The 25,023-nt window shown below is 30.4% G+C and overlaps 1 protein-coding gene and 1 pseudogene across 1 annotated transcript; both read right to left on the bottom strand.

Annotated features, from left to right (window-relative positions):
* Nucleotides 1-1,942: 1,942 nt before the first annotated feature.
* On the bottom strand, nt 1,943-3,180 carry LOC118037530 (probable glutathione S-transferase; annotated as a pseudogene).
* A 6,783-nt stretch (nt 3,181-9,963) lies between these two features.
* LOC118037435 (probable glutathione S-transferase) lies at nt 9,964-11,092 on the bottom strand. Its single transcript, XM_035043405.2, has 2 exons — nt 10,669-11,092; nt 9,964-10,524 (listed from the first exon to the last, which is right to left on the bottom strand). Exons 1-2 carry the CDS (start codon nt 10,975-10,977, stop codon nt 10,171-10,173), a joined length of 663 nt encoding a protein of 220 aa, XP_034899296.1. The 5' UTR covers nt 10,978-11,092; the 3' UTR covers nt 9,964-10,170.
* Nucleotides 11,093-25,023: the final 13,931 nt, after the last annotated feature.

The raw sequence follows: 25,023 nt of genomic DNA, 5'->3' as shown, positions 1-25,023 counted from the left end.
TTCTTGCACTTGAATTAGATTGATTATGGGCTGACCCATATGTGTTATAGCCTCTTTAAAGTCATTTTTGTCCTAAATAAGCTGAACAAGCCCATTTAATGTCTTATTTAACTCCTTGACCTTATGATTGGCCCAATTAGCACATCTAATGGATTCTTTGTATTAGTGGACTAGTCTGTATCTTATAAACTCCACTTGTATTTGTTGGGAGAGTTGTTGGAGACCTAATAGGATTGGAGTCCCTATGATTGGGAGATCAATATTCTCCCTTGTCCTAGAGATTCGTTAGTTATGAAAAGTATTTTTAATGAGTGAAGGGAAAGAACTAGTTTTTAATTTTATTTCCTACATATAATGCCATTGATAAAGTCTTGAAAAACTTCTCATAAGAAAAAGGAAAAAAAGAGATTTTCATGGGTTATGATTCTATACCAAGATGTGTGGGCTTGAATATAAGCTTTATTATATTTTAAAAAATAAGTCCATTTTTGGATGAGGAATTTTTCAATGCTTAACTTAGTAGGTGTATGAGAAAACTAACATACAAGAAGATTAAGAGAAAATTAAGTGTAAAGAAGTGTTGAGTTTGAGAAAATTATGACTTATAAGAACCTGTCTTATTTACCTGGTGATCCAATATATTTATATTTATTACCTCGGGTGGGTGGCCATTTAAGCCAAGAATGAACGGTTAAAAAAGGTGGGTGGCCTATTTTGTGCTTTGGCTAAAGCAGCCACACAAAAGGTGAGTGGTTGTTTGGGTCAAAGCCTAAACAACCATTGATATGTTTTTTTATGTCTGACACGTGTATTGCACGAGCTAGGTGAATGGACACATCGTCTTTTTTAGGTGGCGCATGCAATCCCCTCTAGCTATTTTTGCTTGTCTTCTAAGATGTTTCTGGGATTATCTCGTCAAGTTTTTCTAATGTTGTTGGTGGTGTAAAAAAAAAAAGCACTAGTTTATCCTAAGTAAGTTGTTTTTTACTTCCTTTTTTTCTCTCATCTCTCATTTTCCATACCAAGTCAACCTTATGGTGAACATTTTTATTCCCATTTTCTTCTAATGGATTAGCATATTTTATATACAATTTGTTTGCTCAAGAAGCTCATGATTGAAAGGTGCCAAAGATAGGATGATGACCCAACATATCTAGGCTTAGCTATGCATTAAACATAAAAGGATACAAAGCTAACAATATTTCCGGGCCTCTTATTGGGCTACAAAACTTTGTTTGTTTATTCTTATTACCCTTAAGATAAAATGTTGAGGTAAAAAATATTCATCTTTCTATACCCCTAGTTTATAAAATTCTCATAAAGACTTACTACTTTCTTATTAGCATTAATGATATGTAAGGGATATTTATCGCTTGTTAAATGCTAACAGGGTAAAATAACAATTCAGTCCTTTATCTTCATGAAAGGGCAAGATTTATGGGTTAAAAATACATTGTGAATCCTTCAAGCTTCAAGTTTATAATCTCTACTTTCTGCATATATATTTTTCAGAATATCTCTCTCTAAAATATTATTATCTTCTCTCTTTAAAAATATACTTACTTAAAAATTTGAGAGTCTTTAAATCTATTAAATGATACTTTTTGCAGATACCAGCTACAAATTATTTTTGTCTACTAGGTATAAGTATCGGCTACTAGCTGTTTTAACCAAAGAGAATATATCAGATTATTAAAATAAAAAAATTAATCGATTATCTAACAAATAAATTTGGGGAGAAGGGTTGCATAAGTGAAAATGATTATCTGCATTAGATGTCTCGAAAAGAAATTTTCTAAACATGAAATTAAAAAAGGAAAAGCAAAAATTAAGATACATAGAGAACTCAAAATGATCACAAATAGTTGAAGGACTCTGTCTCTTATTCGTCATCCAAAGAGGTACATATGACCTACGCCTCAGGTAAACAGAAGCAACAATATAGGACACAGATCCACATGATATTATTACAAGGAAAGAAGAAAATGGATCATATCATAAACTCACACAGGTAACATTGCCCTTCAGTACTGATCAATTCTAAGACTTCCAAGAGGAAGCACTTAAGTGGGATCGCAGAAAAGCTATCAATTTATCTCTAGAAGGAATATTTTCTTTGACGACGCTACAGTTGACATAATCGTCAATCCATTTACAAAGTATGGGAAACCTCTCTTTATCCACCAACTCCATCCCAGTAGCTTCTTCAACGGCTCCCAACCAGAAGCCTATGAATTGGCAACAATGTCTACCAGCCCTATTGTCTCTCCCCCAAAGAATTTCTTGTCTTTGAGCTCATTTTCCAAAGTTTTCAGGTGCTGAATTGCTTCTTCTATGGCCTTCTCACGTTCATTCTCTTTAGACCACATGATTTGCCATATTGCAGGAATACACTATAGAAAGGGAAGTTAAAAACCGAATTTCAGCTGTATTTTTTTTCTTCATCCTCCTTTTTTTATTCAATACAAGTATATATTATAGTATGTAGTACGTAAGCTGCTTATTTTCTAGATGTAGATATTAATGTGTTGATTAAATTAAACCACAAACAAATATATTTTTTAATATGCCCAAAATCATTGACTTTGTGCTTTGAACAAATTAACCATGCATGAAAGACCGCGCACCATTTCTAGGAGGTCAACTTTGTTGTATTTTAATTAAAGAAAAACTGAAGAAATTTACCTTATCGTCGATGAATTTAGCCCAGAATCGAGCCATGGCTTTGTCATAAGGATCTTCAGGCAAGATGGGGTTGCTCTTCCAAGTTTCATCTATGTACTCAAGAATAACAAGCGACTCTGCCATTGTTTTTCCGTTGTGGAGGAGGACAGGGACTTTCTTGTGAATGGGGTTGTGTTTGAGAAGCAAAGGGCTCTTATTAGCTAAATCTTCTTCTATGTATTCATATTCAACACCTTTCAATTTAAGAGCCATCTCCACTCTGCGACTAAAAAGGCTTCCCCATGCTCCAAGCAACTTCACTTCAGCCATATCACAAGTGTTTATCACTTCTGCCTATTTGCTCTGTTGAATATTTGTAAGCAACTTTAAAGTGCTGTGCTGCTTCCAGGTTCTCTGCATGCCTATCTATCAAGTTATGGGGATCAAGATTACTTAATCAGAAAGGAAGTACCCAATTTCTTACTCTTTGAGTTTTGACATTTTCATCGTATTTGATAATAGTAAACGGTGGTGGGTAGAAGTGCTTTTAAAATAACATTCTTAAATCTTAATACCTACTCTCTCTCTCTCTCGCTCTCTATCTCAGCATCACTGACTCTCTCTCTCTCTCAGCATCACTGAATGCATTTTAATAATGTTTTTGATATTATGTTAAACATTATCTTAGTGTTGTGAGCTAATTAATTTAACTGAAGATTGGAAAATTTATTTGACTTATTATTTTATCTTAATTTCCACTCTCTCTCTCTTCTCAGCCAACCTATCCTATATGTATATATATTGGAGCTAGTAAGATCCAATTATTGGCCATAAATTCAGGGATAGATAATTGTCTGCCAAACTTTAGAATTTTAATTTCAAACCCTTCTTAATATATGTGTTTAGGAAACATTTTACATAACATTGTTATTGAAAAGCTGTCTGGTTACACTATCAAAATATTATCAAATATAAACAGAATTATTTAAAAAGAAACTCATCGATAATTTTTAGTAATATCTTATCGACAAAAATATCTTCCTCACTATGTCCTTTAGTATTTATCGAGAGAAATTTTATTTTGATGTATATCTAGAGAATAATTGTTGAAAAGAAAGGAAATAAAAAGAAAAATATCGTTTATTATTACAGGTGGAATTACCAAAGAAATATGACCATCGCTAATTTCTATCAAGGAATCCATAATAATATTTAAGTTATAACCTGACAAATGACCCTCTATCTTCCTTTTTTTTTTTTTTTTTTTTTTTTTAAAGATTGGCCACATCAAGTAAGCAAAACTATTTTTTTTTTTAATCCATTTTTAAAATGTTATTTTTTTTTGTCATTTTGATATAGAATATGTAGTTTACTTTTGTGTTTACTTGTTATATAGCTTTTTTCCTATACGAAATTTATTATATGAATATATAATTTGTACTGTTAGGGTTTGTTTGAATTTTAAAACATTGTATTTGTTTGTAATTTGATGAAATTGAGTTTGATTTTGTGACTTATGTGATTTGTATGAAATAAACAATGGCTTATTTAATAGGTATGTTTTTATTTTGTCAATTTTATTGTTAAGTTAAAAATTTCAGCAAATATGGAGAAGCCAAATTTTTAGAAAATTAATAATGATTGAAAGGTACTATTAAAATAGATTGAATAAGTTTGAACTAAACCAATTATGGCTAATTAGTTAGGTACCAATAATTTTTTTTAGTTCACATTATTAATTAATACATATTGTTATCAATATTCTATATAGATTTAATATAAGTAATGAATGATCGTTCTTGGATGTATCGAGTTTTTACTCGAAGGGTTATATGCAAGAGCACTGTCAAAAAACAATTTGACTGAATGCATTTTATATTGGTTTCCAAATTCAATTATTATAGGTATGTTTGTTTTGCATTAAAATCGTGTTTTTTTTTTTAATATTTTTTTTTAATTTTAATTTTTTGTTTAAAGTTATTTTTTATTTTTATTTTTAAATTATTTGATGTACTGATATCAAAAATAGATTTTAAAAAAAAAATAAAAATTATTTGATATATTTTTAAATAAAAAAATACTTTAAAAAATAACTGTTATCATAATATTCAACATTATCTAAGCTAATTAATTTGCCTGAAGGTTTGAAAATTTATTTGACTTATTAAAAGTCTTTTATCTTAATTTCCAATTAAGTATCATCAAACTCTCTCTCTCTCTCTCTCTCTCTCTCCTCTACTGATATATTTATTATTTTGGAGCTTGTAAATTTCATAATCAGAAAATATTTGATAAAGATCCAATTATTGTAAAAAAAAAATTAACAAATAGATCTTGTCTGCCAAACTTTAGAATTTTAGTTTCAAACCCTTTTTAACATATGCGTTTAGGAAACATTTTACAGAATGTGTTATTGAAGAGTTGTCTGGTTACACCACCAAGAACCTCTCTTATACCTATCACTTAGGTCACCTCAATATGTATATTCCTTGAAAAAAAAAAATTTCTTGAATATAAATGATTTATTCAAAATGACTATTTATTCTCTCTAAGTGATAGTTGAAGGCCTTTCAAAACGTATCTTAGGATAAGGATAGATGTAATCTTCGCAATGCTAAATGCATTAATTTTCAAGGGATGGATATGAGTGGTCTTCCTAATACAAATAACATCATGTAATCACCACTCTTAGTTAGGGGAGCTCTAATGCCTTGTCACAAAAAAAAGGAAGAGATCATGATGGCCAATTTTTAGTAGAAGGCTTTTAAGCCTCATGACAATGCTGAGAAAGCTAGCTCCCACTCATCAAGAGCCTATAATCACTTAGAAGTTTCTAAGTATAGGTTCATTCTTATTGGGTTTCACATAACCACTTATATATTTGTATAGATGATGGGCATGGTATGCTCAATTTCTTAGAAATTTTCTAAGTATAGATTCTTAGTCTTTTGTATATGAAATAATTTCTTTTAGTCCATATACATATTTCTCTATATTTTTCCCAACTTACCCCTCTTTTCATATGAGCAAAACTCACTACTCTATTTGAACTAGAGATTAATTAAAGTCTTTGTATATTATTATATCACAAAGACTAGGGTGCTACTAATAACCACGTTTTTATTAGTATATTTTTGGGCTGACTGTAGGCCCAACAATCCTTTCTTCTTTTTTATTTATTTTTAATGAGTTGGACCCGGCTAAGCAATGTGGGCTGGGTTGCAACGGGTCCAGCCCAGCTTATATCTGCTGACGAAAGCCAACACTTATAGGACATGAATTAATAAATGTCCTCTATACATGCATGAAATTACAAGGGAGGAAGGATGAAGAAGCTTACCTTGGTTGGATGAGTTGTTACTAACAACTCACAATGGAGCTGTTGGTGGAGAAAACTAGCGACAAGAGAGATTGGTTTCAAATGGAATTGCTGCTAATGAAGAGATTAGGGGTCGATGAGATTACCCCCATTGCTAATGAGAAGATGGAGTTACAAGTATGTGGGGTTGTTGTTGATCATGGTGTAGAGGTTAAAGTTGCTAGGATTCACGACAAAAAGGATGTTTGTAACGGCGATGAAGAGAAAACAATGTTGAAAATGCTAAAAAATCTAGTTTTTTGCTCACTTTGCACTTTTCTCTCTTGCTCCTTAATGCCTGAAATTCATTTCTATTTGTAGGGGGAAAGAAAGACATCTTGTTTTATTGGGGACCATTCTTGGCCTTTGATTCAATTGAAAATGATCTCAATTGTTGGCTCAAAGTCATCATCACGAGTTGCTAAAATCGGCTGATAAAGGCTGATCGGGTTACTCTTTTTAGGGCTACACCGTAACAATTGTAAAGGCAATTAATCAGCAAGAACTACGCTAGGGTGTAATACAATGTCAAACCATCATAATGGTGTATGGTTTGTTCGATTTAGTGGAGAGACAAAGCATTAAATGCTCTAAAAAATTAGCCACCTGAGTAGCCTTTCTGGTATGAAAGGTTGAAGATGATGAACAATAGCTAGATGACAAGTTGTCTGATGCCTCTTTTTTTTTGTTTTTTTGTTCTTGTGTTGGTCAAAACGATGTTGTTTTGTACCAAAACAAACGGTTTTGGTCAAAACGCATCGTTTCATTTAAGTGAAACGACACCATTTTAATTTTCTTAAGATTTTAATTAGTGATTTGACTAAAGTTTAATTTAGTCCTTTGGCTTTTGATTTCTTTTAATTGCATATGATACGACCAAAAGATTGATGTCTTCTCCCAAGTATAGGAGTGTCGAAGTAATAAATAACCCGGCAAGACCGGGGTCAACCACATGGAGGTTAATTGTATAAATTATAAATAACAATACAGCAACAACATTAATAACAATAATGGTAATAGTAATAGTAGTAGTAGTAGTAGTAGTAGTAGTAGTAGTAGTAGAATAATAATAATAATAATAATATGGAAGAAGAGGGAGAAGTTGATGAAAATTTAATAAGATGAAGATCAATATGGAAGATAATTAAATAATGATAAAAACAAGTGTCAAGGTTAGAGGATCTACTAATGGTATTTCAAACGAGTATAGTATAAACTCTTATTACTCAATTAGAAACCACACACAAAGGAGGTTCCAATCGGATGATTTCTCATTAATAGCTCATTATAAATTGTTAACATGATCATATTAATTATCTTATTTACAGTAACACCAAACTTTTAAATATTAGTCAGGAATTCATGATGCTAATTATGTTAATAACAAATCAAGTTTCTTTCATAGCACAAGTGTAGGTAATACCATACGGTTGGGCTATGAGAGTGCCAAGCATTTATTGTACCAAGTGTTAAACAACACAAATCTAGATTAACCATTTAACAAGCAAGGTATTAAGAATCAGTAAGATAAAAAGATAAGACATGTTAATAATAAAAATTAAGGTCCATGTTGAGTTTACAATATACTTATTCTTACACCATTAGTGTAACCTTTTTTTATATAAAAAATTGAGGTCATTTGGACTTACAGAACTTAAGATATGGGCTAAACATTGAACAATGTCTGGGCTGTAGGACAGATTCAGACTTCTCTGTTGTTGCTATAATTTGGACTTGAAAACATCCTTCTTAGATCTTGACCTCCACATGAAAGTTGTAGGCCTATATCTTACTGAATCTGTGTAAACATTTGAGATCATTTGGACATTTAGAACTCGAAATATGACCCAATTACCGAACAGTGTTCCAGTTTGGACTGCACCAACATCTCTTTTCTAAGTTTGACCCTCTTTTTATCCTTTCAATTTCAATACCTGAACTCATCAATCAATCCTTTCATTTATGTGATAGGCTTGCATTTAAGATGAACATTTACCATAAATTAAAGGTATCTTATATTATTAAGTATGTTATTATAAAACATAATTTAATTAAGGAGTTATAGATACTTCAAGTGCAAAATGATGATATAAAACCTTGATAAAATGCACATTTAAGTACTAATCAACATCCTTAATTGACCTCAAACTTTTAATTTTATGTGATTTTACCCTTATCGAACTCCAATACCAACCCTGAATTTCAGCGTTTTTTTCATTTTGATCATTGATTTTAGATTAATACAAATCGACCCTCAATTAACCATTAAACTTTCAATTTACTTCAATTTAACCCTTGTTTTCAAACTAATTGAGTCCTCAAAGTTTAATGTCTTTTTTGAAAAAGGTCATTGGTTATAAATCTCTCAATTTAACCCTTAATTGACACTAAAATTTGATTTCCTTGCTATTTTATCCTTGATTTCAATCAATTGACTTCATAAAAATTAAGTTTGGCCCTCTAAAATTATATTCTTCTCGATTAAAGTCAGATTAGGCTCTCAAACTTAATTTTTCACCAATTAAGTCCCTAATAAAATTAATTTGACCCTTTAAAATTATAATCAAGTCCTTGCACCTAATTAAATATTTAATTTGACTCAAATTAATTCTTAAACATAATTAAATTTTTAATTTGGCCCATGATTAAATCAATATATTGGCCCATCCAAAATTCCAACTTGATTCTTGTACGTATTTGAAACCTTCCTTAGCCTGCTTTGCCAAATTGGCAGTCTTATTATTATTATTATTATTTTTTGTTTGATTTATATTTTAAAAGGAAAAGGAAAAGGAAGAATTCAAATATGGTTCATGACAATTGCTCCCTCAGTACAAGTCTTATGATAGAAAGTTTTGTAAGAAACTTTTAATACTAAGTTTTTAAAGAAGAAAAAAGAATGGGAGATTGTGAATTTACCAGATCAAAAAATGATCAATCATTTTGAAAGTGTTATAAGTGAGGGGTTAAAAGCGTGCTCAGTAACAAATAAGGCAAGAAAGCATATTATTAGGGAGATGAGGGTTCCAAAGCACACCCAAAAGAGATATAGATAGGGTTAAAATGCACACTATTAGGGAGATGAGGGTTCAAAGATACGCACTCAAAGAAAATAGAGATAGGCTAGAATAGTGCACTTGATGAATAAGACTAAAAAGTGCACTATTTAGTATATACGAGGGCTAGAAAGCATACTCGAAAGGAAAAAAATAGGGCTAGAAAACACACTATATTATGGTTGAGGGCTAGAAAGGGCCCTTAATAGATAGGGCTGGAAAACATCCTATTTTGTATACAAGAGTTAAAAAGCACACTCGAAAGGACTTTGGTCTACCAAGACACCAACTATTGGCTACCAGCACTTTTATCTTCTCAAGAAAAATAAATTATACTAGAATAAAAAAATTAATTAATTATCCAACATAGAAGTGAAGTTTTCCATAGGTGAAAATGTTTACGCGTCAGCGTGAAAGTGGAGAAGCTACTTGTGATTTTGTTTTCATTTCACTCCGTCTGGACCATAGCCAAACATACTGAATTTATTACTGTTTTTTTTTTAAAAAAATAAAAAATGCACCATCAAGAAGTTGAGAGTGGTGTTTAGAAGTCATAGCTTTGAGAGTGACGAATCCAGGTAAAAATTTCTTAATCTTATCTTGATTATCAATCTCAAATATTTTGAATCCTTAATCAAATCAAGTTGATAAATTATTTTAATCCTAAGCCTTTTTCGTTCAACATGCTCTTGTGGATGTCTTGTGTATGAATTCTCAATTTTCCGTGGAAAACTCTTGCAGCCACCTAACCTTTCATTTTCAAATAACATAAAGCTGAAGTACCAAAGCTGAGAACCTCTTTTAGCCATTTGATTATCTGAATTAGATGTCTCGAAAAGAAATTTTCTAAACATGAAATTAAAAACGGAAAAGCAGACATAAAGATACATAGAGAACTCATAATGATCACAAGGATTTGAAGGACACTGTCTCATATTCGTCATCCAAATAGGTACATATGATATGACCTACGCCTAAGGTAAACAGAAGCAACAATATAGAACACAGATCCACATGATATTATTACAAAGAAAGAGAACATGGATCATATCATAAACTCACACAGCTAACATGGCCCTTCAGTGATCAATTCTAATACTTCCAAGAGGAAGCACTCAAGCGGGGTCGCAGAAAAGCTATCAGTTTATCTTTAGGAGGGAGATTTTCTTTGACGACGCTACAGTTAACATACTCATCAATCCACTTGCAAAGTACGGGAAACCTCTCTTTATTCACCAACTCCATCCCAGTAGCTTCTTGAGCGGCTCCCAACCAGAAGCCTATGAAATTAGCAACAATATCTACCAGCCCTATTGTCTCTCCTCCAAAGAATTTCTTGTCTTTGAGCTCATTTTCCAAAGTTTTCAGGTGCTGAATTGCTTCTTCTATGGCCTTCTCACGCTCATTCTCTTTAGACCACATGATTTGCCATATTGCAGGCATACACTATAGAAAAGGAAATTCAAAACCGAATTTGAGTTGTATTTTTTTCTTCATCCTCCTTTTTTTATTCAATACAAGTATTATAGTATGTAGTACGTAAGCTGCTTATTTTAATTAAAGAAAAACTGAAGAAATTAATGGTCTTACCTTCTCGTCAATGAATTTAGCCCAGAATCGAGCCATGGCTTTGTCGTAAGGATCTTCAGGCAAGATGGGGTTGCTCTTCCAAGTTTCATCTATGTACTCAAGAATAACAAGCGACTCTGCCACTGTTTTTCCGTTGTGGAGGAGGACAGGGACTTTCTTGTGAATGGGGTTGTGTTTGAGAAGCAAAGGGCTCTTATTAGCTAAATCTTCTTCTATGTATTCATATTCAACACCTTTCAATTTAAGAGCCATCTCCACTCTGCGACTAAAAGGGCTTCCCCATGCTCCAAGCAACTTCACTTCAGCCATATCACAAGTATTTATCACTTCTGCCTATTTGCTCTGTTGAATATTCGTAAGCAACTTTAAAGTGCTGTGCTGCTTCCAGGTTCTCTGCATGCCTATTTATCGAGTTATGGGGATCAAGATTACTTAATCAGAAAGGAAGTACCCAATTTCATACTCTTTGAGTTTTGACATTTTCATCGTATTTGATAATAGTAAACGGTGGTGGGTAGAAGTCCTTTTAAATTAACATTCTTAAATCTTATATACCCCTCTCTCTCTCTCGCAGCATCACTGACTCATTTTATTGGTTTTTAATCTTCAACAATCTGGCATTTATTTTTGTTTTTGAATGAAAATTTTTAATTTTTAATAATTTTATGTTTAAAACATTATATTAAAAATTATCTTAGTGTTGTGAGCTAATTAATTTGACTGAAGATTGGAAAATTTATTGTACTATTATTTTATCTTAATATCAACTCTTTCTCTCTCCTCAGCCAACCTATCCTAGATGTAATATATATCGGAGCTAGTAAGATCCAATTATTGGCCATAAATTCAGGGATAGATAATTGTCTGCCAAACTTTAGAATTTTAATTTCAAACCCTTCTTAACATAACATATGTGTTTAGGAAACATTTTACAGAAAGTTGTTATTGAAGAGTTGTCTGGTTACACTATCAAAATAATAAACAAAATTATTAACTAAAAAAACTCATCAATAATTTATAGTAATATTTATCGATACAAAATATCTCCTCACTAAAGTCTTTTGATATTTACCGAGAGAAATTTTATGTTGGTGTATAACTAGAGAATAATTGATGAAAATGAAAGGAAAAAAAAAGAAAAGAAAAATGACGTTTATTATTACAGGTGGAATTACCAAAGAAATATGATCATCTAGTTCTATCAAGGAATCCATCAATTAACAATATTTAAGTTATAACTTGAAATGCGACCCCCCTCTTTCTCTTTCCTCTTTTTTTTTTTTTTTTTTTTTTTTTTTTTTTAAGATTGGCTACATCAAGTAAGTAAAACTACTTTTTTTTATTATTATTTTTTGTAATCCATTTTTAAAATGTTATTTTTTTTTGTCATTTTGATATAGAATATGTAGTTTACTTGTTTATATAGCTTTTTTTTATCATACAAATTTATTGTATGAATATATGATTTGTACTGTTAGAGTTTGTTTGAAGATTTTGGAGTATTGTATTTGTTTGTAATTTGATGAAATTGAGTTTGAGTTTGATTTTGTGACTTATGTGATTTGTATGAAATAAACAATGGCTTATTTATGAGTATGTTTCATATTTTATCAATTTTATTGTTAAATTAAAAAATTTCAGCAAATATAGAGAAATTTGATTTTTTGTAGAAAATTAATAATGATTGAAAGGTACTATTAAAATAGATTGAATAAGTTTGAGTTAAACCAATGATGGCTAATTAATTAGGTACCAATAATTTTTTTAGTTCACATTATTAATTAATACATATTGTCATCAATATTCTATATAGATTTAATATAAGTAATGAATGATCGTTCTTAGATGTATCGAGTTTCACTCGAAGGGTTATGCAAGATGATTATTGTAATGAGGCTGTGAGTTTTATTAAATACACACTATCTAATCCAAAAAAAATTAGTAGAGGCGGTATTAAATATCTATGTAAGAGTTGTAAAAATAAAAAATTTATCAATCCAGATGTTGTTACGATGTATCTTTTACAGAAAAGGCTTATGGAGAAATACTTGTGTTTGCTTACATATGGAGAACCATATGTTCCTTACGAAACCATGATATAAAGAATGGTTAAGTCAACCTGTAGTTCTAGCAACGTGCATAGAGTTATAGATGATAATAGTAATCATTATAGAAGTATGGTTATTGATGAAATAATGGTGATGCAAATGAATGTTCAATCATAAATGAAGAACTAAATGCAGATGTTGTCAGGTTTTTTTTCATTTTTTAAAAGATTATGATGAACCATTATGGGATACATGCACAAATCATAATAAATTATCGATCATTGCACATGTATTCACCATCAAGTTAGATCATAAGCTAAGCGAAACTAGTTACGACAAAATCATCAAATATATAGGAAGTATTTTACCTGAAAAGAATATATTGAAAAAGAATTTCTATACTGCAAAATCCATAATGAAACTCAACTTAGTATACTTGAAAATTGACATATGTTCAAACTTCCACATGTTGTACTACCTAGAAAATACAAATTTGACCGAGTGCATAATATATGGGCATGCTTGATATAAACCCGAAATTGATAGGGGAAGGACTCTTTCACACATAGAAAATTGAGTTACTTCCTAATCACTCCTAAAATTCATGTCTCCAAAGACTTCTAAGCACATAACATGGCATCATTCAGATGATGCGATAGATGGAATTATGGTTCATCCTTTTGATATTGAAGCTTGGAAATATTGTAATAGGATGCATCCTTAGTTTTCAATGGAATCACAGAACATATATGTTGGGTTATTTACAGACAAATCAATTTATTTATTACACCATATTCTTGTTAGCTACTAATACTTACAGTTTATAACTTGCTACTAGGAATGTGTGTGAGGTCAAAGTTAATGTTTTTATCTACAAGAATGAATATAAATGTTTGTCTTCTACTGTTGATTAATGAGTTAAAACAGTTGTGGTCATCTGGGAATTTAATGTACGATGTCTTGAGGAAACATAATTTTTAGATAAAAGCACTTTTGATATGTACCATGAATGATTTTCCTGCATATGAGATGATTTGTAGTTGGAGCATGCATGGAAAATTAGTGATTAGTACTTAAAAGTGCATATTTATCAAGGTTTTATATCATCATTTTGCACTTAAAGTATCAATAACTCCTTAACTAAAATATGTTTTATAATAACAAGTCTAATACTATAAAATGCCTTAATATATGGTAAATGTTCATCTTAAATGCAGGCCTATCATATAAATCAAAGGATTGATTGATGAGTTCAAGTATGGAAATTGAAAGGACAAAGAGAGGGTCAAACTTAGAAAAGAGATATTGGTGCAGTCCAAACTATAACACTGTTTGGTAATTGGGAGATATCTCGAGTTCTAGATGCCAAAATGATCTCAAAGTTTTACACAAATTCAGTAAGACATAAGCCTACAACTTTCATGTGGATACTAAGATCTAAGAAGGCCGTTTGCAAGTCCAAATTATAGCAACAACGGAGAAGTCCGAATCTGTCCTGCAGCCCAAACACTGTTTAATGTTTGGCCCATATCTAGAGTTCTAGAAGTCTAAATGACCTCTATTTTTTCCCCTGTAAATATGAGTCAATTTCCTACAACTTTCATGTTTTCAAATGGTCCCAGTTTTGATGCTAGCAATTTTGTTTTATTCAGACAAGAAGATAAGGATTTTTACAAAGTCAAGAGTTGGCCACCTACTCAACAATTAGTCATCAAATCAATAATTTTGAATTTTGGCCTATAAAAGGAGGCATTTGCCATGTATTTAGGGGCTTGGTTGTTCAGATCAAAATCATGCTCTTTATTTCTCTCTTTTATATTTTTGTAATTCTTAAGTTTTGTTTTCATTTAATATCTTGTTTATGCTTTTCATTTCCTTTCCTTAGTTAACTTGTATCTTATTTATGTTCTTGTTTTGTTTATTTATGTTTCTCTTCTTCATTATGTTTAGCTAAGTTTATTATGTCAAGGTGAAAAGGTTACACTAATGGTGTAAGAATAAATATAATGTAAACTCAACATGGATCTTAATGTTTATTATTAACATGTCTTATCTTTTTATCTTACTAATTCTTAATACCTTGCTTGTTAAATGGTTAATCTAGATTTGTGTTGTATAACACTTGGTACAACAAATGCTTGGCACTCTCATAGCCCAATCGTATTGTATTACCTACACCTGTGCTATGAAAGGAACTTGATTTGTTGTTAACATAAGTTAGCATCATGAATTCCTGACAATATTTAAAAGTTTGGTGTTACTTAAATAAGATAATTAATATGATCATGTTAATAATTTATAATGAGCTATTAATAAGAAATCATCCGATTGGAACCTCCTTTGTGTGTGGTTTCCAGTTGAATAATAAGAGTTTATACTATACTTGTTGAAATAACCATTTTGTCGCGGGGGCGTGCCGATGCGAGGTCGTCTGGTGACGGCGAAGGTGCTTTATCGTGCCTCCGGTGTGAGGTGTGGTGTGTTGGGAAGATTTTTGGATTTAATCATAAAATTATGATTAATTTTTAGGAGTCGCCACCTAGTATTATGGTCACTAGGAACCTATGGTCTGCAAGAGTCTGAATAAGGGACTGGTTGTGCAAGGGGAAAACACGTCACCCCCAGTGCACCCTACCTAAGGTAAGCTGCATTGTTGTTTGATTGTTTTTTCTAAGTCGGGTTAGTCTTTTTTCTAAAGGTTCAAGGCAGATTTTCTCTTCATGAGAGAGTCTCTACCTTATCGGGTTAAATCCTAACCGTTCTAAAGACTGAATTTTTTTAGCATCACATTTATTTACATCATGTATCTTTAATATTTGAGGGTGTACTTTATCGTGTAATTTTACACCCCACAAATATTAAAGTCTACATCTAGACCAAAAATATTTGAAAAAGATTTTTGATATTTTGGCCAAATCCTAATGTACAAATCATAAACTAGTTACGATATCCATTTTTTTTTATTAAAAAAAACATGAAAAAGATGCAATTTTTGTTTTTACAAAAAAATATGCTTGGAAAAGTTTTAGGATTTGGCCGTATGTAACAAAATATTTTTTTCTTTTTGAAAATGTTTTTGCCTTTTTTTTTTTGAAAATATTTCGGAGAAAACTGGGTATTTTTAATACCGAATTTGTATTTTACAGTGTAAATATACAATCCGATATTGTGCAAAATTGGTAGAAAAATATTTAAGAAAATCACAATTTTTTTAAAATCATTTTTGAAATTTTTTGGAATTTTTTTTTTTTTTTTAATTTAAAATAATATTATAATATAATATAATAATATATAATATTAAATGTGGTTGGGCCGGCCCAGCTAACTAGGCCAAGCTCAGCCCTGGAAAGGTGGGCCGACATTGGCCCAAACTTGTTGGGCCGATCTCGGCCCATAACATTTTCTTTTTTTGGGGCTGGGCTGGACCTAGCCCAAACACATTGTGCTGGGCCAACACTAGCTCGACCCAAATGAAATGTTAATTAATTGCAGAACGTGAACAGTGGTTCACGTTCTGTATGCAACCGAATGGTTGCAAAGACGGTGGACGGGCGGAGGAGAAGACTACCGTCAGTGGTGGTCACAGATGTGATGGGGAGGTTGAGCTGATGGCAAGGTCGGCGTCGCTGGGAGCAACGGTGGCCGGAGTTGATCACGGTGAAGAAAGAAAGATTCTGCAGAGGTGAGGGAGAGGGGGAAACGGTGGCGGTTTCAGGCGTGGGGGTGGCCGACTTGTGGTTGGGATGGATACCTATGGTGGCGCTGGTGGTAGAGAAGCTGGTAGTGGCTTCGTTTGGTGGCTGGAGTGGCGGAGAGAGAGAGGCAGAGAGAAACTGCAAAAAGGGGGTAGTGGAGCTGGTTTTTTGTCAACTTTGGACCCGATTTTCTCCTCTCTCAGGCCATCAACTCCGCCTCTATTTATAGGCGGTGGAAGAGGGTAATCTCGTCTTCACTGGGGTAAAATTTGAGCCCTTGATTACTTTGTGAAGGATCCCAACTGTTGGTTCAAAGTAGCCTCCCTGAGTTGTCAAATCTGCAGGTAAAGGCTGCCTGAGTTGACCTCTTCACATCGTCGTCGGCGTTGCCGTGTTGTCAATCATCCTGACCTGTTCACATGGTGTTGTAGAGGAACTGCATGGGATCCGTTTCGAGCAAGTTTGGTTAAATTCGGTGGATGTTTGGTGCATTAAATGCACCTCAAAAGTAGGCGGCCAAGCAGTTTCTTTCAGGTAAAAGAAGAAGACAATGAACAGTAACCAGATGACGCGTCGTCTGGTCCTCTCTTGTTTTTTTTTTTAATGCAAAACGGCGCCGTTTTAGGTTTAAATTAGGGATTTTTACTCATTTTTAATTGAGTCCCTGGTCTTTCAATTTCTTTCAATGGAACCCCTAATTGACCCATAACTTTAGATTTAATGCAATTAAGCCCCTGATGAACTTCAATTGCAACCTCGTATTTACGCGCCTTTTGCAATATGATCCTTGGTCTCAGAATTTCTCAATTTAACCCCTAATTGACCATTAAACTTTCAATTTCTTCAATTTGGCCCCCGGTTTTTGTCAATTAAGCCCCTATAGTTTGCCGCCTGTTGCAGATTGGTCCCTGACCTCAGATTTCTTCAATTTAACCCCTAATTGACCCCAAAACTTCAATTTTCTTGCAATTTAGCCCCTGATTTCAATCAATTAACTTGGTAAAAATTAAATTTGGTCTTTTAAAATTCCAATCTTCTCAATTAAGCCCAAATTAAGCTCCCAAACTTAATTATTCACCAATTAAGCCCCAAATAAAATTAATTTGACCCATTTAAAGTAATAATTAAGTCCTTACACTTAATTAAATCCTTCAATTGGACCCAAATTAATTTTTAAACATAATTAAAATTTAATTTGGCCCATGATTAAATCAAATTGGCCTATTAAAAATTTAATTATGTTCCTGGACTTAATTTTTCACTAATTAAGCCCCCAAATAAAATTAATTTAACCCATTTAAAGTATAATTAAGTCCTTGCACTTAATTAAATCCTTTAATTCAATCAAAATTAATTCTCAAACATAATTAAAATTCAATTTGGCCCATGATTAAATCAAATTGACCTATTAAAAATTTAATTATGTTCTTGGACTTAATGTTTATGCAATTTCATCCAATAATCATTTAATTTGACCTTGAATTTGCATTGTTTTTCTCCTTTTTTGGACATAATGGGGTACAAAAAATTGCAGCTTAATTCCCCGGCCTACTTTCTCCATATTGCCAACCTTTATTTTATTTTTTTATTTTGATTTTGAAAAAGAAGTTATTTTTGGGAATAACCCAAAATTGGGTTATGACACCATTAGTGGATCCTCTAACCTTGACATTTGTTTTTATCATTGTTGAATCCTTACATTAATCTTCCATCTCAAAGTTCTCATTAATTTCTTCCTCTTTTTTTTTTTAATACTACTACTACTACTACTAGTATTATTATTATTACTATTATTACTATTACTATTAATATTAATATTATATTTTTGTTATATTTTATGTACGTTAAGTATGCTATGTGTTTGATCAGGATCCTGACATTATTGGTCTTGCCTTGTTCATTCACATAAAAAATCTGTTTATATTATATAATATATCTCTTTGATCTTTTTCATAAATCAGTATATAGGCTGGAAACCTGTGACCCAATCTTTTAGATCATTCTTAGGTATAACAACGCCACGTACTGAGTATTATTATTACTATTATTATTATTACTATTATTGTTGTTGTTGTTGTTGTTGTTGTATTGTTATCTATAATTTATACAATTAACCTCTCTGTGATTCAACCCTGGTCTTGCCGGGTTATTTATTACTTTGACACTCCTGCACTTTGGAGAAGACATCAATCTTTTGGTCGTGTCAATTAGCATGTCCATGTTGTATGGAAAATAACAAGGCCTTCACCTTAACAAATAGTGGTAAAGCCTTTTTTTTATTGCCACCAGCGATTTTTCCAATTGATTACAAGTACGAAAGGAACACAAATGATTTCTTTATAGGTAAAGTTAAAAGAGATGTTGCATTGCTGGTACCGTCAGTTGAAAAATTATATGACGTGGTCTCACATTACGAAGGCATTGTGTTTAGTTTTCAATCCGCTAAGTAGAAATTTCTTGTTTTGATGTGACCTATAATTGAGTAAAGCGAAGTGTTTTTTAGGAACTTCATTATTGGAAGACTAATATTCTCTGCAATAATCTAGATATCATGTATATTGAAAAGAATATGTTTGAAAATATTTTTAACATTGTGATAGGTATGAAAGGGAAGACAAAGAAAAACATGAAGCCTAGAGTGAATATACCTTTGTTTTGTCATCGTAAGAATATGAAGTTAATTTATGTCACAAAGTTCAAAGCTAGCCTTTTCTTAGACAATAATGCATAATTACTTGTCTACTAATGACTTAAAAGTGTGTTTTCCTGATAAAGATGCTTCAGACATATCTAGATTGATGAATTTGGAGGATAATATATTGTATGGAATGAAAAGTCATGATTGTCACGTGTTTATGCAAACACTCATTTTACATGTTTACTTAGATTTATTACTAAAAAGGATACTAAATGCACTCATAGAAATCAATTATTTTTTAGAGATATATGATTTAATAAGTTGTATACTCAACATATGGAGAAGCTTGAAATGAATATTATCCAAACAATCTGTAAACTTGTGATGATATTTTCACTTAATGGAGCATCTACCCATACATCTACCATTTGAGGAAAACGTTGGAGGCCCTTCCAGTATAGATGAATGTATCCATTCGAGAGGTTAGAGATTACACATTCATCCTGATTAAATTTCTATTGTCTTTTTTTTTTATTAAATTTAAGATACTCATTTAATTCCATTTAGATATTTGTTCAACTTAAAGAAAAATGATAAAAACAAGACACATGTTAGAGCTTCGATATATGAAGCTTGTATTGTGGAAGAGATTTCAACATTTATCTCGTACTATTTTGAGCCTCATTTAAGAACAAGAATAAATTGTATTCAAAGACATGATGGTAGTGGGAAACTACCTTCAGGTTAAAATTTGTCAATATTTTCTCATCCTAGATGACCAGTACCAAAAAATACGGTGAGGTAAAGACACTTGATATAAATCAAATTTTGAAATACACATAATTATATGCTATTTAATTGAGATGAATTGAGACATTTTATTAAGTACAATATAACATGTTATTTTAAAATAATTTTTATTCTATACTCTCATAAACTGGTATATTGAAAAATTCATCATAAGCAACATCATCAATTTTTACTATCTAGAAATCCACGTCTTACTGAATCTTAAATTTTCCAATTACAAGATGAACAATTTACAATATTGTTTAGAACATATGTAAACACTAATTAATAATTCTTATGTCTTACAATACTTAATTTTATTAAACCTTTCTCTTTAACTATTAATGGTTATAATTATATACCAGGTTTATCAATTAAGAGGGAATGGTAATGATAGTTTGAATTTATTATGTTTGGGTCCTAAATAAAAAAGTTAAGTGCTATAATGGATATTTCATCAATAGTTAGGGTAAAAAGATCTATAATAGTGGCATTTGTGTTAAGAAATCAACTACTAATGAGTTTTAAGTTGATTTACCAATTATATTCATCACCTAAGTCATTATCATGTTCCCTTAATAGTGCTTGGCCTTTTAATTACTACAAGCATTGTTGTGGTTGTTCCTCTATTCATTTTAGCTTAATCATTTTTATGTCACATTAAAGTCATTCATCTTCATGAAATATGATAGGACATCCTCTTCTTGTCAAGATCTAGGTTAGATCAACAAATCAACTTTGATACCAAAATGATATAGTTAAAGTTAAAAAGGGATTGATAACTTTTAGAAATAAGTCACACCACTCTAAGTTGTAGAATAATTGGTTCAATTTCACCATTCTTGGAATCCACATAAGAGATAAGAAATGATAGTGAAAATACTTCAAAAGATACTAGAATTCATTAACTATAACTTGTTTTAGTACAATATGAAAATAGAGATCAATAAGCTTGGAATAACCTTTCAAGAATAAGAAAAGCCATAATAAACACACCATCTAAAGTCATGACCAAATTTGATGTTTAGAACAAAACTCCAAATATAGAAAACCCAAGTAGAAAAAAAAAAATTGAATAAAGAAAATCAGAAAACTTAAACAAAATTAAATGTAAACTTTAAACTATATTCAATCCACAAATTGAGGTCTAAATGTTTTAATTTAGCAACAAGAAGATGCAACCAGGTTCATATCCATCATTGGGCTAAAAACATTTTCCATTATGGGATGAATATCCAAAGCCTTTTATGCTTAGTTTGAACCAAGGTTGTTAATTCCGTTTCACTAGGTGTTTTGTTTTTTCAATTGGAATGGAATGTTTCAGTCTTGGAGTATTTCGGCGTGCCGTTTCAGGGTTGTAATGTTCATATATATATATATATATATATATATATTCAACAAACATAATTCAAATTCAAGATAAATTAATTATAAATTATGCAATACAAACACAATGCCAAACAAATATAATTTAAAATTTAAAATATTTCTAAATAGTCAAGATTAAATAGATCTTTAACTTAAAGTAATTCAACTTAAACAAAATATTATGAAAGTAAAATGTTTTAAACAAAAATATTTTAAATATAAAGTTAGGTCAATGTTATCAAGTAGTTAATGGAATCTAAAACATCCCTTGTTTTGCTCAAATTCCTACAAAGTATAAACATGAAAAACAATAATATGAATATAAACCATATATATTAGTGATAAATCTAATTTTAAAAAATTAATATCATTGTTAATGAAAATAGTAATAATAATTTTTAATATTATTATTAATATCATTGCTATTGAAAATAGTAATGAAAAAGAGTTTTTTTATAATCGGGTGGTTTAATTAATGAAATTGAGCACGGTTTAATTTGATTCAATGGCTTCTCAAGAGCGGAATGGAACATGTGGAATGAAACCGGAATATTTCGGGCGGAATTTAACCGAAAAATCCGGAACGGACCGAGATTTAAAATGAGATGAAATTTGTTCCGTTTTGTTTCGTTTTTTGAATTGGTATGGAATATTTCGGTCATTTCGGATGGAATGGAACGAAATTAACAACCTTGGTTTGAACTTGATCCACCATTATCATTAAGTTAGTGAATTTTATGAGGGAAAGAATGTATAACAAAAAAAGCGAGAGTTTAAGAGTATATATATTTGAATATTGTGTGTGGTTGTGTCCTTATTATCTAGTAACTTAAGGTATCGATATACCTTGATCACAAGAAAATACCTCATAGATCGTGGAGTAATGATAAGGAACAATTATCCATGTATGTAAGGTGTTGCAACCATTTTTATATATTGATTAAAAAATTAAGCACAATTTTTTTTTCTTTTTTTTTTCTTTTATGTTGAGTGAGATGAAATTATTGAAGGGAATAAAAAGGTTATAAGATGAAAACATGAACAAGAAAACAACAAACTAAAAACATCATCTTAGAAATTACTATAGACCAAAACTTAAGCTATTTAGTGAACTTGTAAAAAAGAGCATTGCTAAGCAATAAAAGAGTGGCAACACAACACCAAATCATCAAGACAGTATTGGAATAATTAATATTGTTTTGTAGTGATGTGTTTTTATTGCTAAGTTATGTTATATACATTGTGTTGTGTTGTGTTATCTCATAAAGTATTTTGTTATAAGATAAAAGTTGGTAATGATTTATTGTATTGTGTTTATAAATATAGTAACTAAAATAATGCTAGATTAGATTCAATTGTTTAAAACTTAAAAATGACTAATAAAGATTAAAACATATTTAAAGCATTATAACATATTTTTTATTTATATCAAATGACTTGTAACCTTTTAATCTTAAATGTACATGTCTCATGTATGCATATTTTATTTTAGAATAATTTTTCAATTAAAAATAAAAAAAAGTAAAATAGTGCAATATACACACTATTTTAATAAAAAATAAAAACTCAATGCAATCGATGACATATAAAAAAGATTTTTAAAATTGAGTTATGTAAAATACTAGCATCTTTGAGGTGTATGCAATTTTAAAAAAAGTAATTAATAAAGAAAATTATCATTTTAATTAAAAAAATGAACTCAAATAAATGCTCATGCTTTTCATTAAAAGCAAAGGATATCACATTTTGTTTAAAAACAAGTATTTTTTTTTAAATGACAACAATACGAGATGAACACATCATTAGACACTCAAAGCCTGTGATACATCTAAACTCTTGAACCGGGTTTGGATAAGAAATTTGTCATAATAACAAGGTGGAAACATGTGAAAAAAACACCATACCTGACCCAACCCACCTCATGATTAGGCCTTGACAAGAGTTCATATGGATCATAAAGGTTCAAGAAAAGAGAACCACGGGGAGAGAAACATTGCTAATCGGCATTTAAGCTTTAAACAAAATTGTTAGGCAACCACCAGGATACTTTGTATAGATTTGTTTTTTTAAGGTGCTGGAGAAATTTGGTGTAAGTGATGCTCTAGTTTTTACGGTTGACATCGTATATTTTTTTAATTTTTATTTTATTTAAAATTAATATTTTAAATGATATAAAGTTTGTTTGTTTTTGTATTTTTAAAAATGTTTTTGGAAAAATTATTATTTTTATTTTTTATATGTTTCAAATTAATATTTTTTGATGTTTTCATAACATTCTGATGCGCTGATATCAAAAAATAAATTTTTAGAAATAAAAAAATTAGTTTAATGTATTATTCAACAAATAACATTTTAAAAAGCAATTAATACTATACTCCTAAACATCTCCATAATTGAAGCTATAATATACTAGTTGTGGTAGTCCAAATATCCCACAAAATCCCACACTTGTATATATTAAAAATAAACGGAGAATATATTTATCCCCCAATTATCACCCAAATCTTCAATTGAAGCCCCCCAAACAAATTAGAATCCCACCCTTCATGTAATTAATTTTGTTCAATTTTTTCATTCAAATCATAAAAAAAGGATTTATTTGTCTTAAAATAAAATAATCTCTTTCATTAGTTTTAATGATGGGTTTGAGGCCCAACATGGATAATTCTTTGCTTAGTAATTTAATTGAAAATCATTTTATGTTAGGTCCTAAGAATGTTTTTTTTTTTTTTTTCAAAAAAACACTTTTATTTTTTTTTTTTTTTTTTAATATTTTTATATTATTTTTAAGCATTAATATTAAAAATAAATTTTTAAAAAATAAAAAAAATATTATTTTAATATATTTTTAAATAAAAAAATATTTTAAAAGGCATGGTACTACACTCTTAAAAGTAATTCCTCCCATCTCCGAAGCAACAGAAGTCAGGAAATAATTTTATGGGCTTAAGGATGTAATCGCGAGAAGTGGTTGGCCTCGCTGAGAACGATATGATGGCCCCAATTATGCCTACTTCCAGGAACCTGCAGTTCTTAGATCTGGAGCGTTTGGAAATATGGCTAATTAATTTTTTTAAAAAAATTTTAATTTAGTTTTTGAAAAAAATTAGTATTTTTTTTATGTTTTGAATTATTTTGATATATTAATTTTAAAAATAATTTTTAAAAATTTAAAAATTATTATTTTAATATAAAAAATATTTTAAAAAACATTTCTAACTACACTTTTAAAAAAAAGTTGAGGCTCAAGATTTACTGTTTGCAAATCAGTTACTGGATTTGACATCAGCATCGGATTGCGCAGCTGCTTGCTACTCATTCAAGTTTTACCAACTTGCGAGTGGAAATATTGTTATAATGCATTTACGAGCTTGATAACGCAATAGCAAGATGCTGTAGAAATAGCAGTGTCATTCTTAATTATCAAACCGGTGCAGAATTGATTCGGTTAAAGAGTTAGGTTTGAAGTTATACAGATAGATTTGAATTAATTTAAATTAACTTAAAAAAATTAAATTTTTTTGAAATTTTAATATATTACATAAAATATATAAAAAATAATTTATATGAATACAATACTCTTGTTAATAATAAAATTTAAAAAGATTATTATACAAAAGATTTTTTTATTTTACATTAAAAAAATATTATCTTATCCTTTTAAGTTGAAATATTTAAATAAAAAAAATTTGTTATTCCACATTTAAAAAAATATAATTTTTTTTTCTTGTAAACATGGAGTATATATATATACTAAAAAATTTTAAATCCCACATTGAAAAATTAAAATATTTTTCTAGTATTTATATAATAAACT

This window comes from Populus alba, chromosome 16, assembly GCF_005239225.2.
Source record: "Populus alba chromosome 16, ASM523922v2, whole genome shotgun sequence".
Lineage (NCBI taxonomy): Eukaryota > Viridiplantae > Streptophyta > Magnoliopsida > Malpighiales > Salicaceae > Populus > Populus alba.
The sequence above is the reverse complement of the archived record's forward strand: the minus strand, read 5'-3'. Positions and strand labels throughout refer to the sequence as shown.

What these genes read in the sequence shown, in the direction of transcription:
- LOC118037435 (XM_035043405.2), bottom strand. Translation starts at nt 10,977, where the DNA reads ATGGCTGAAGTGAAGTTGCTTGGAGCATGGGGAAGCCCTTTTAGTCGC. An exon ending in CTAAATTCATTGACGAGAAG is followed by an intron (nt 10,525 to 10,668) that starts GTAAGACCATTA and finishes CCTTTTCTATAG; the next exon opens with TGTATGCCTGCAATATGGCA.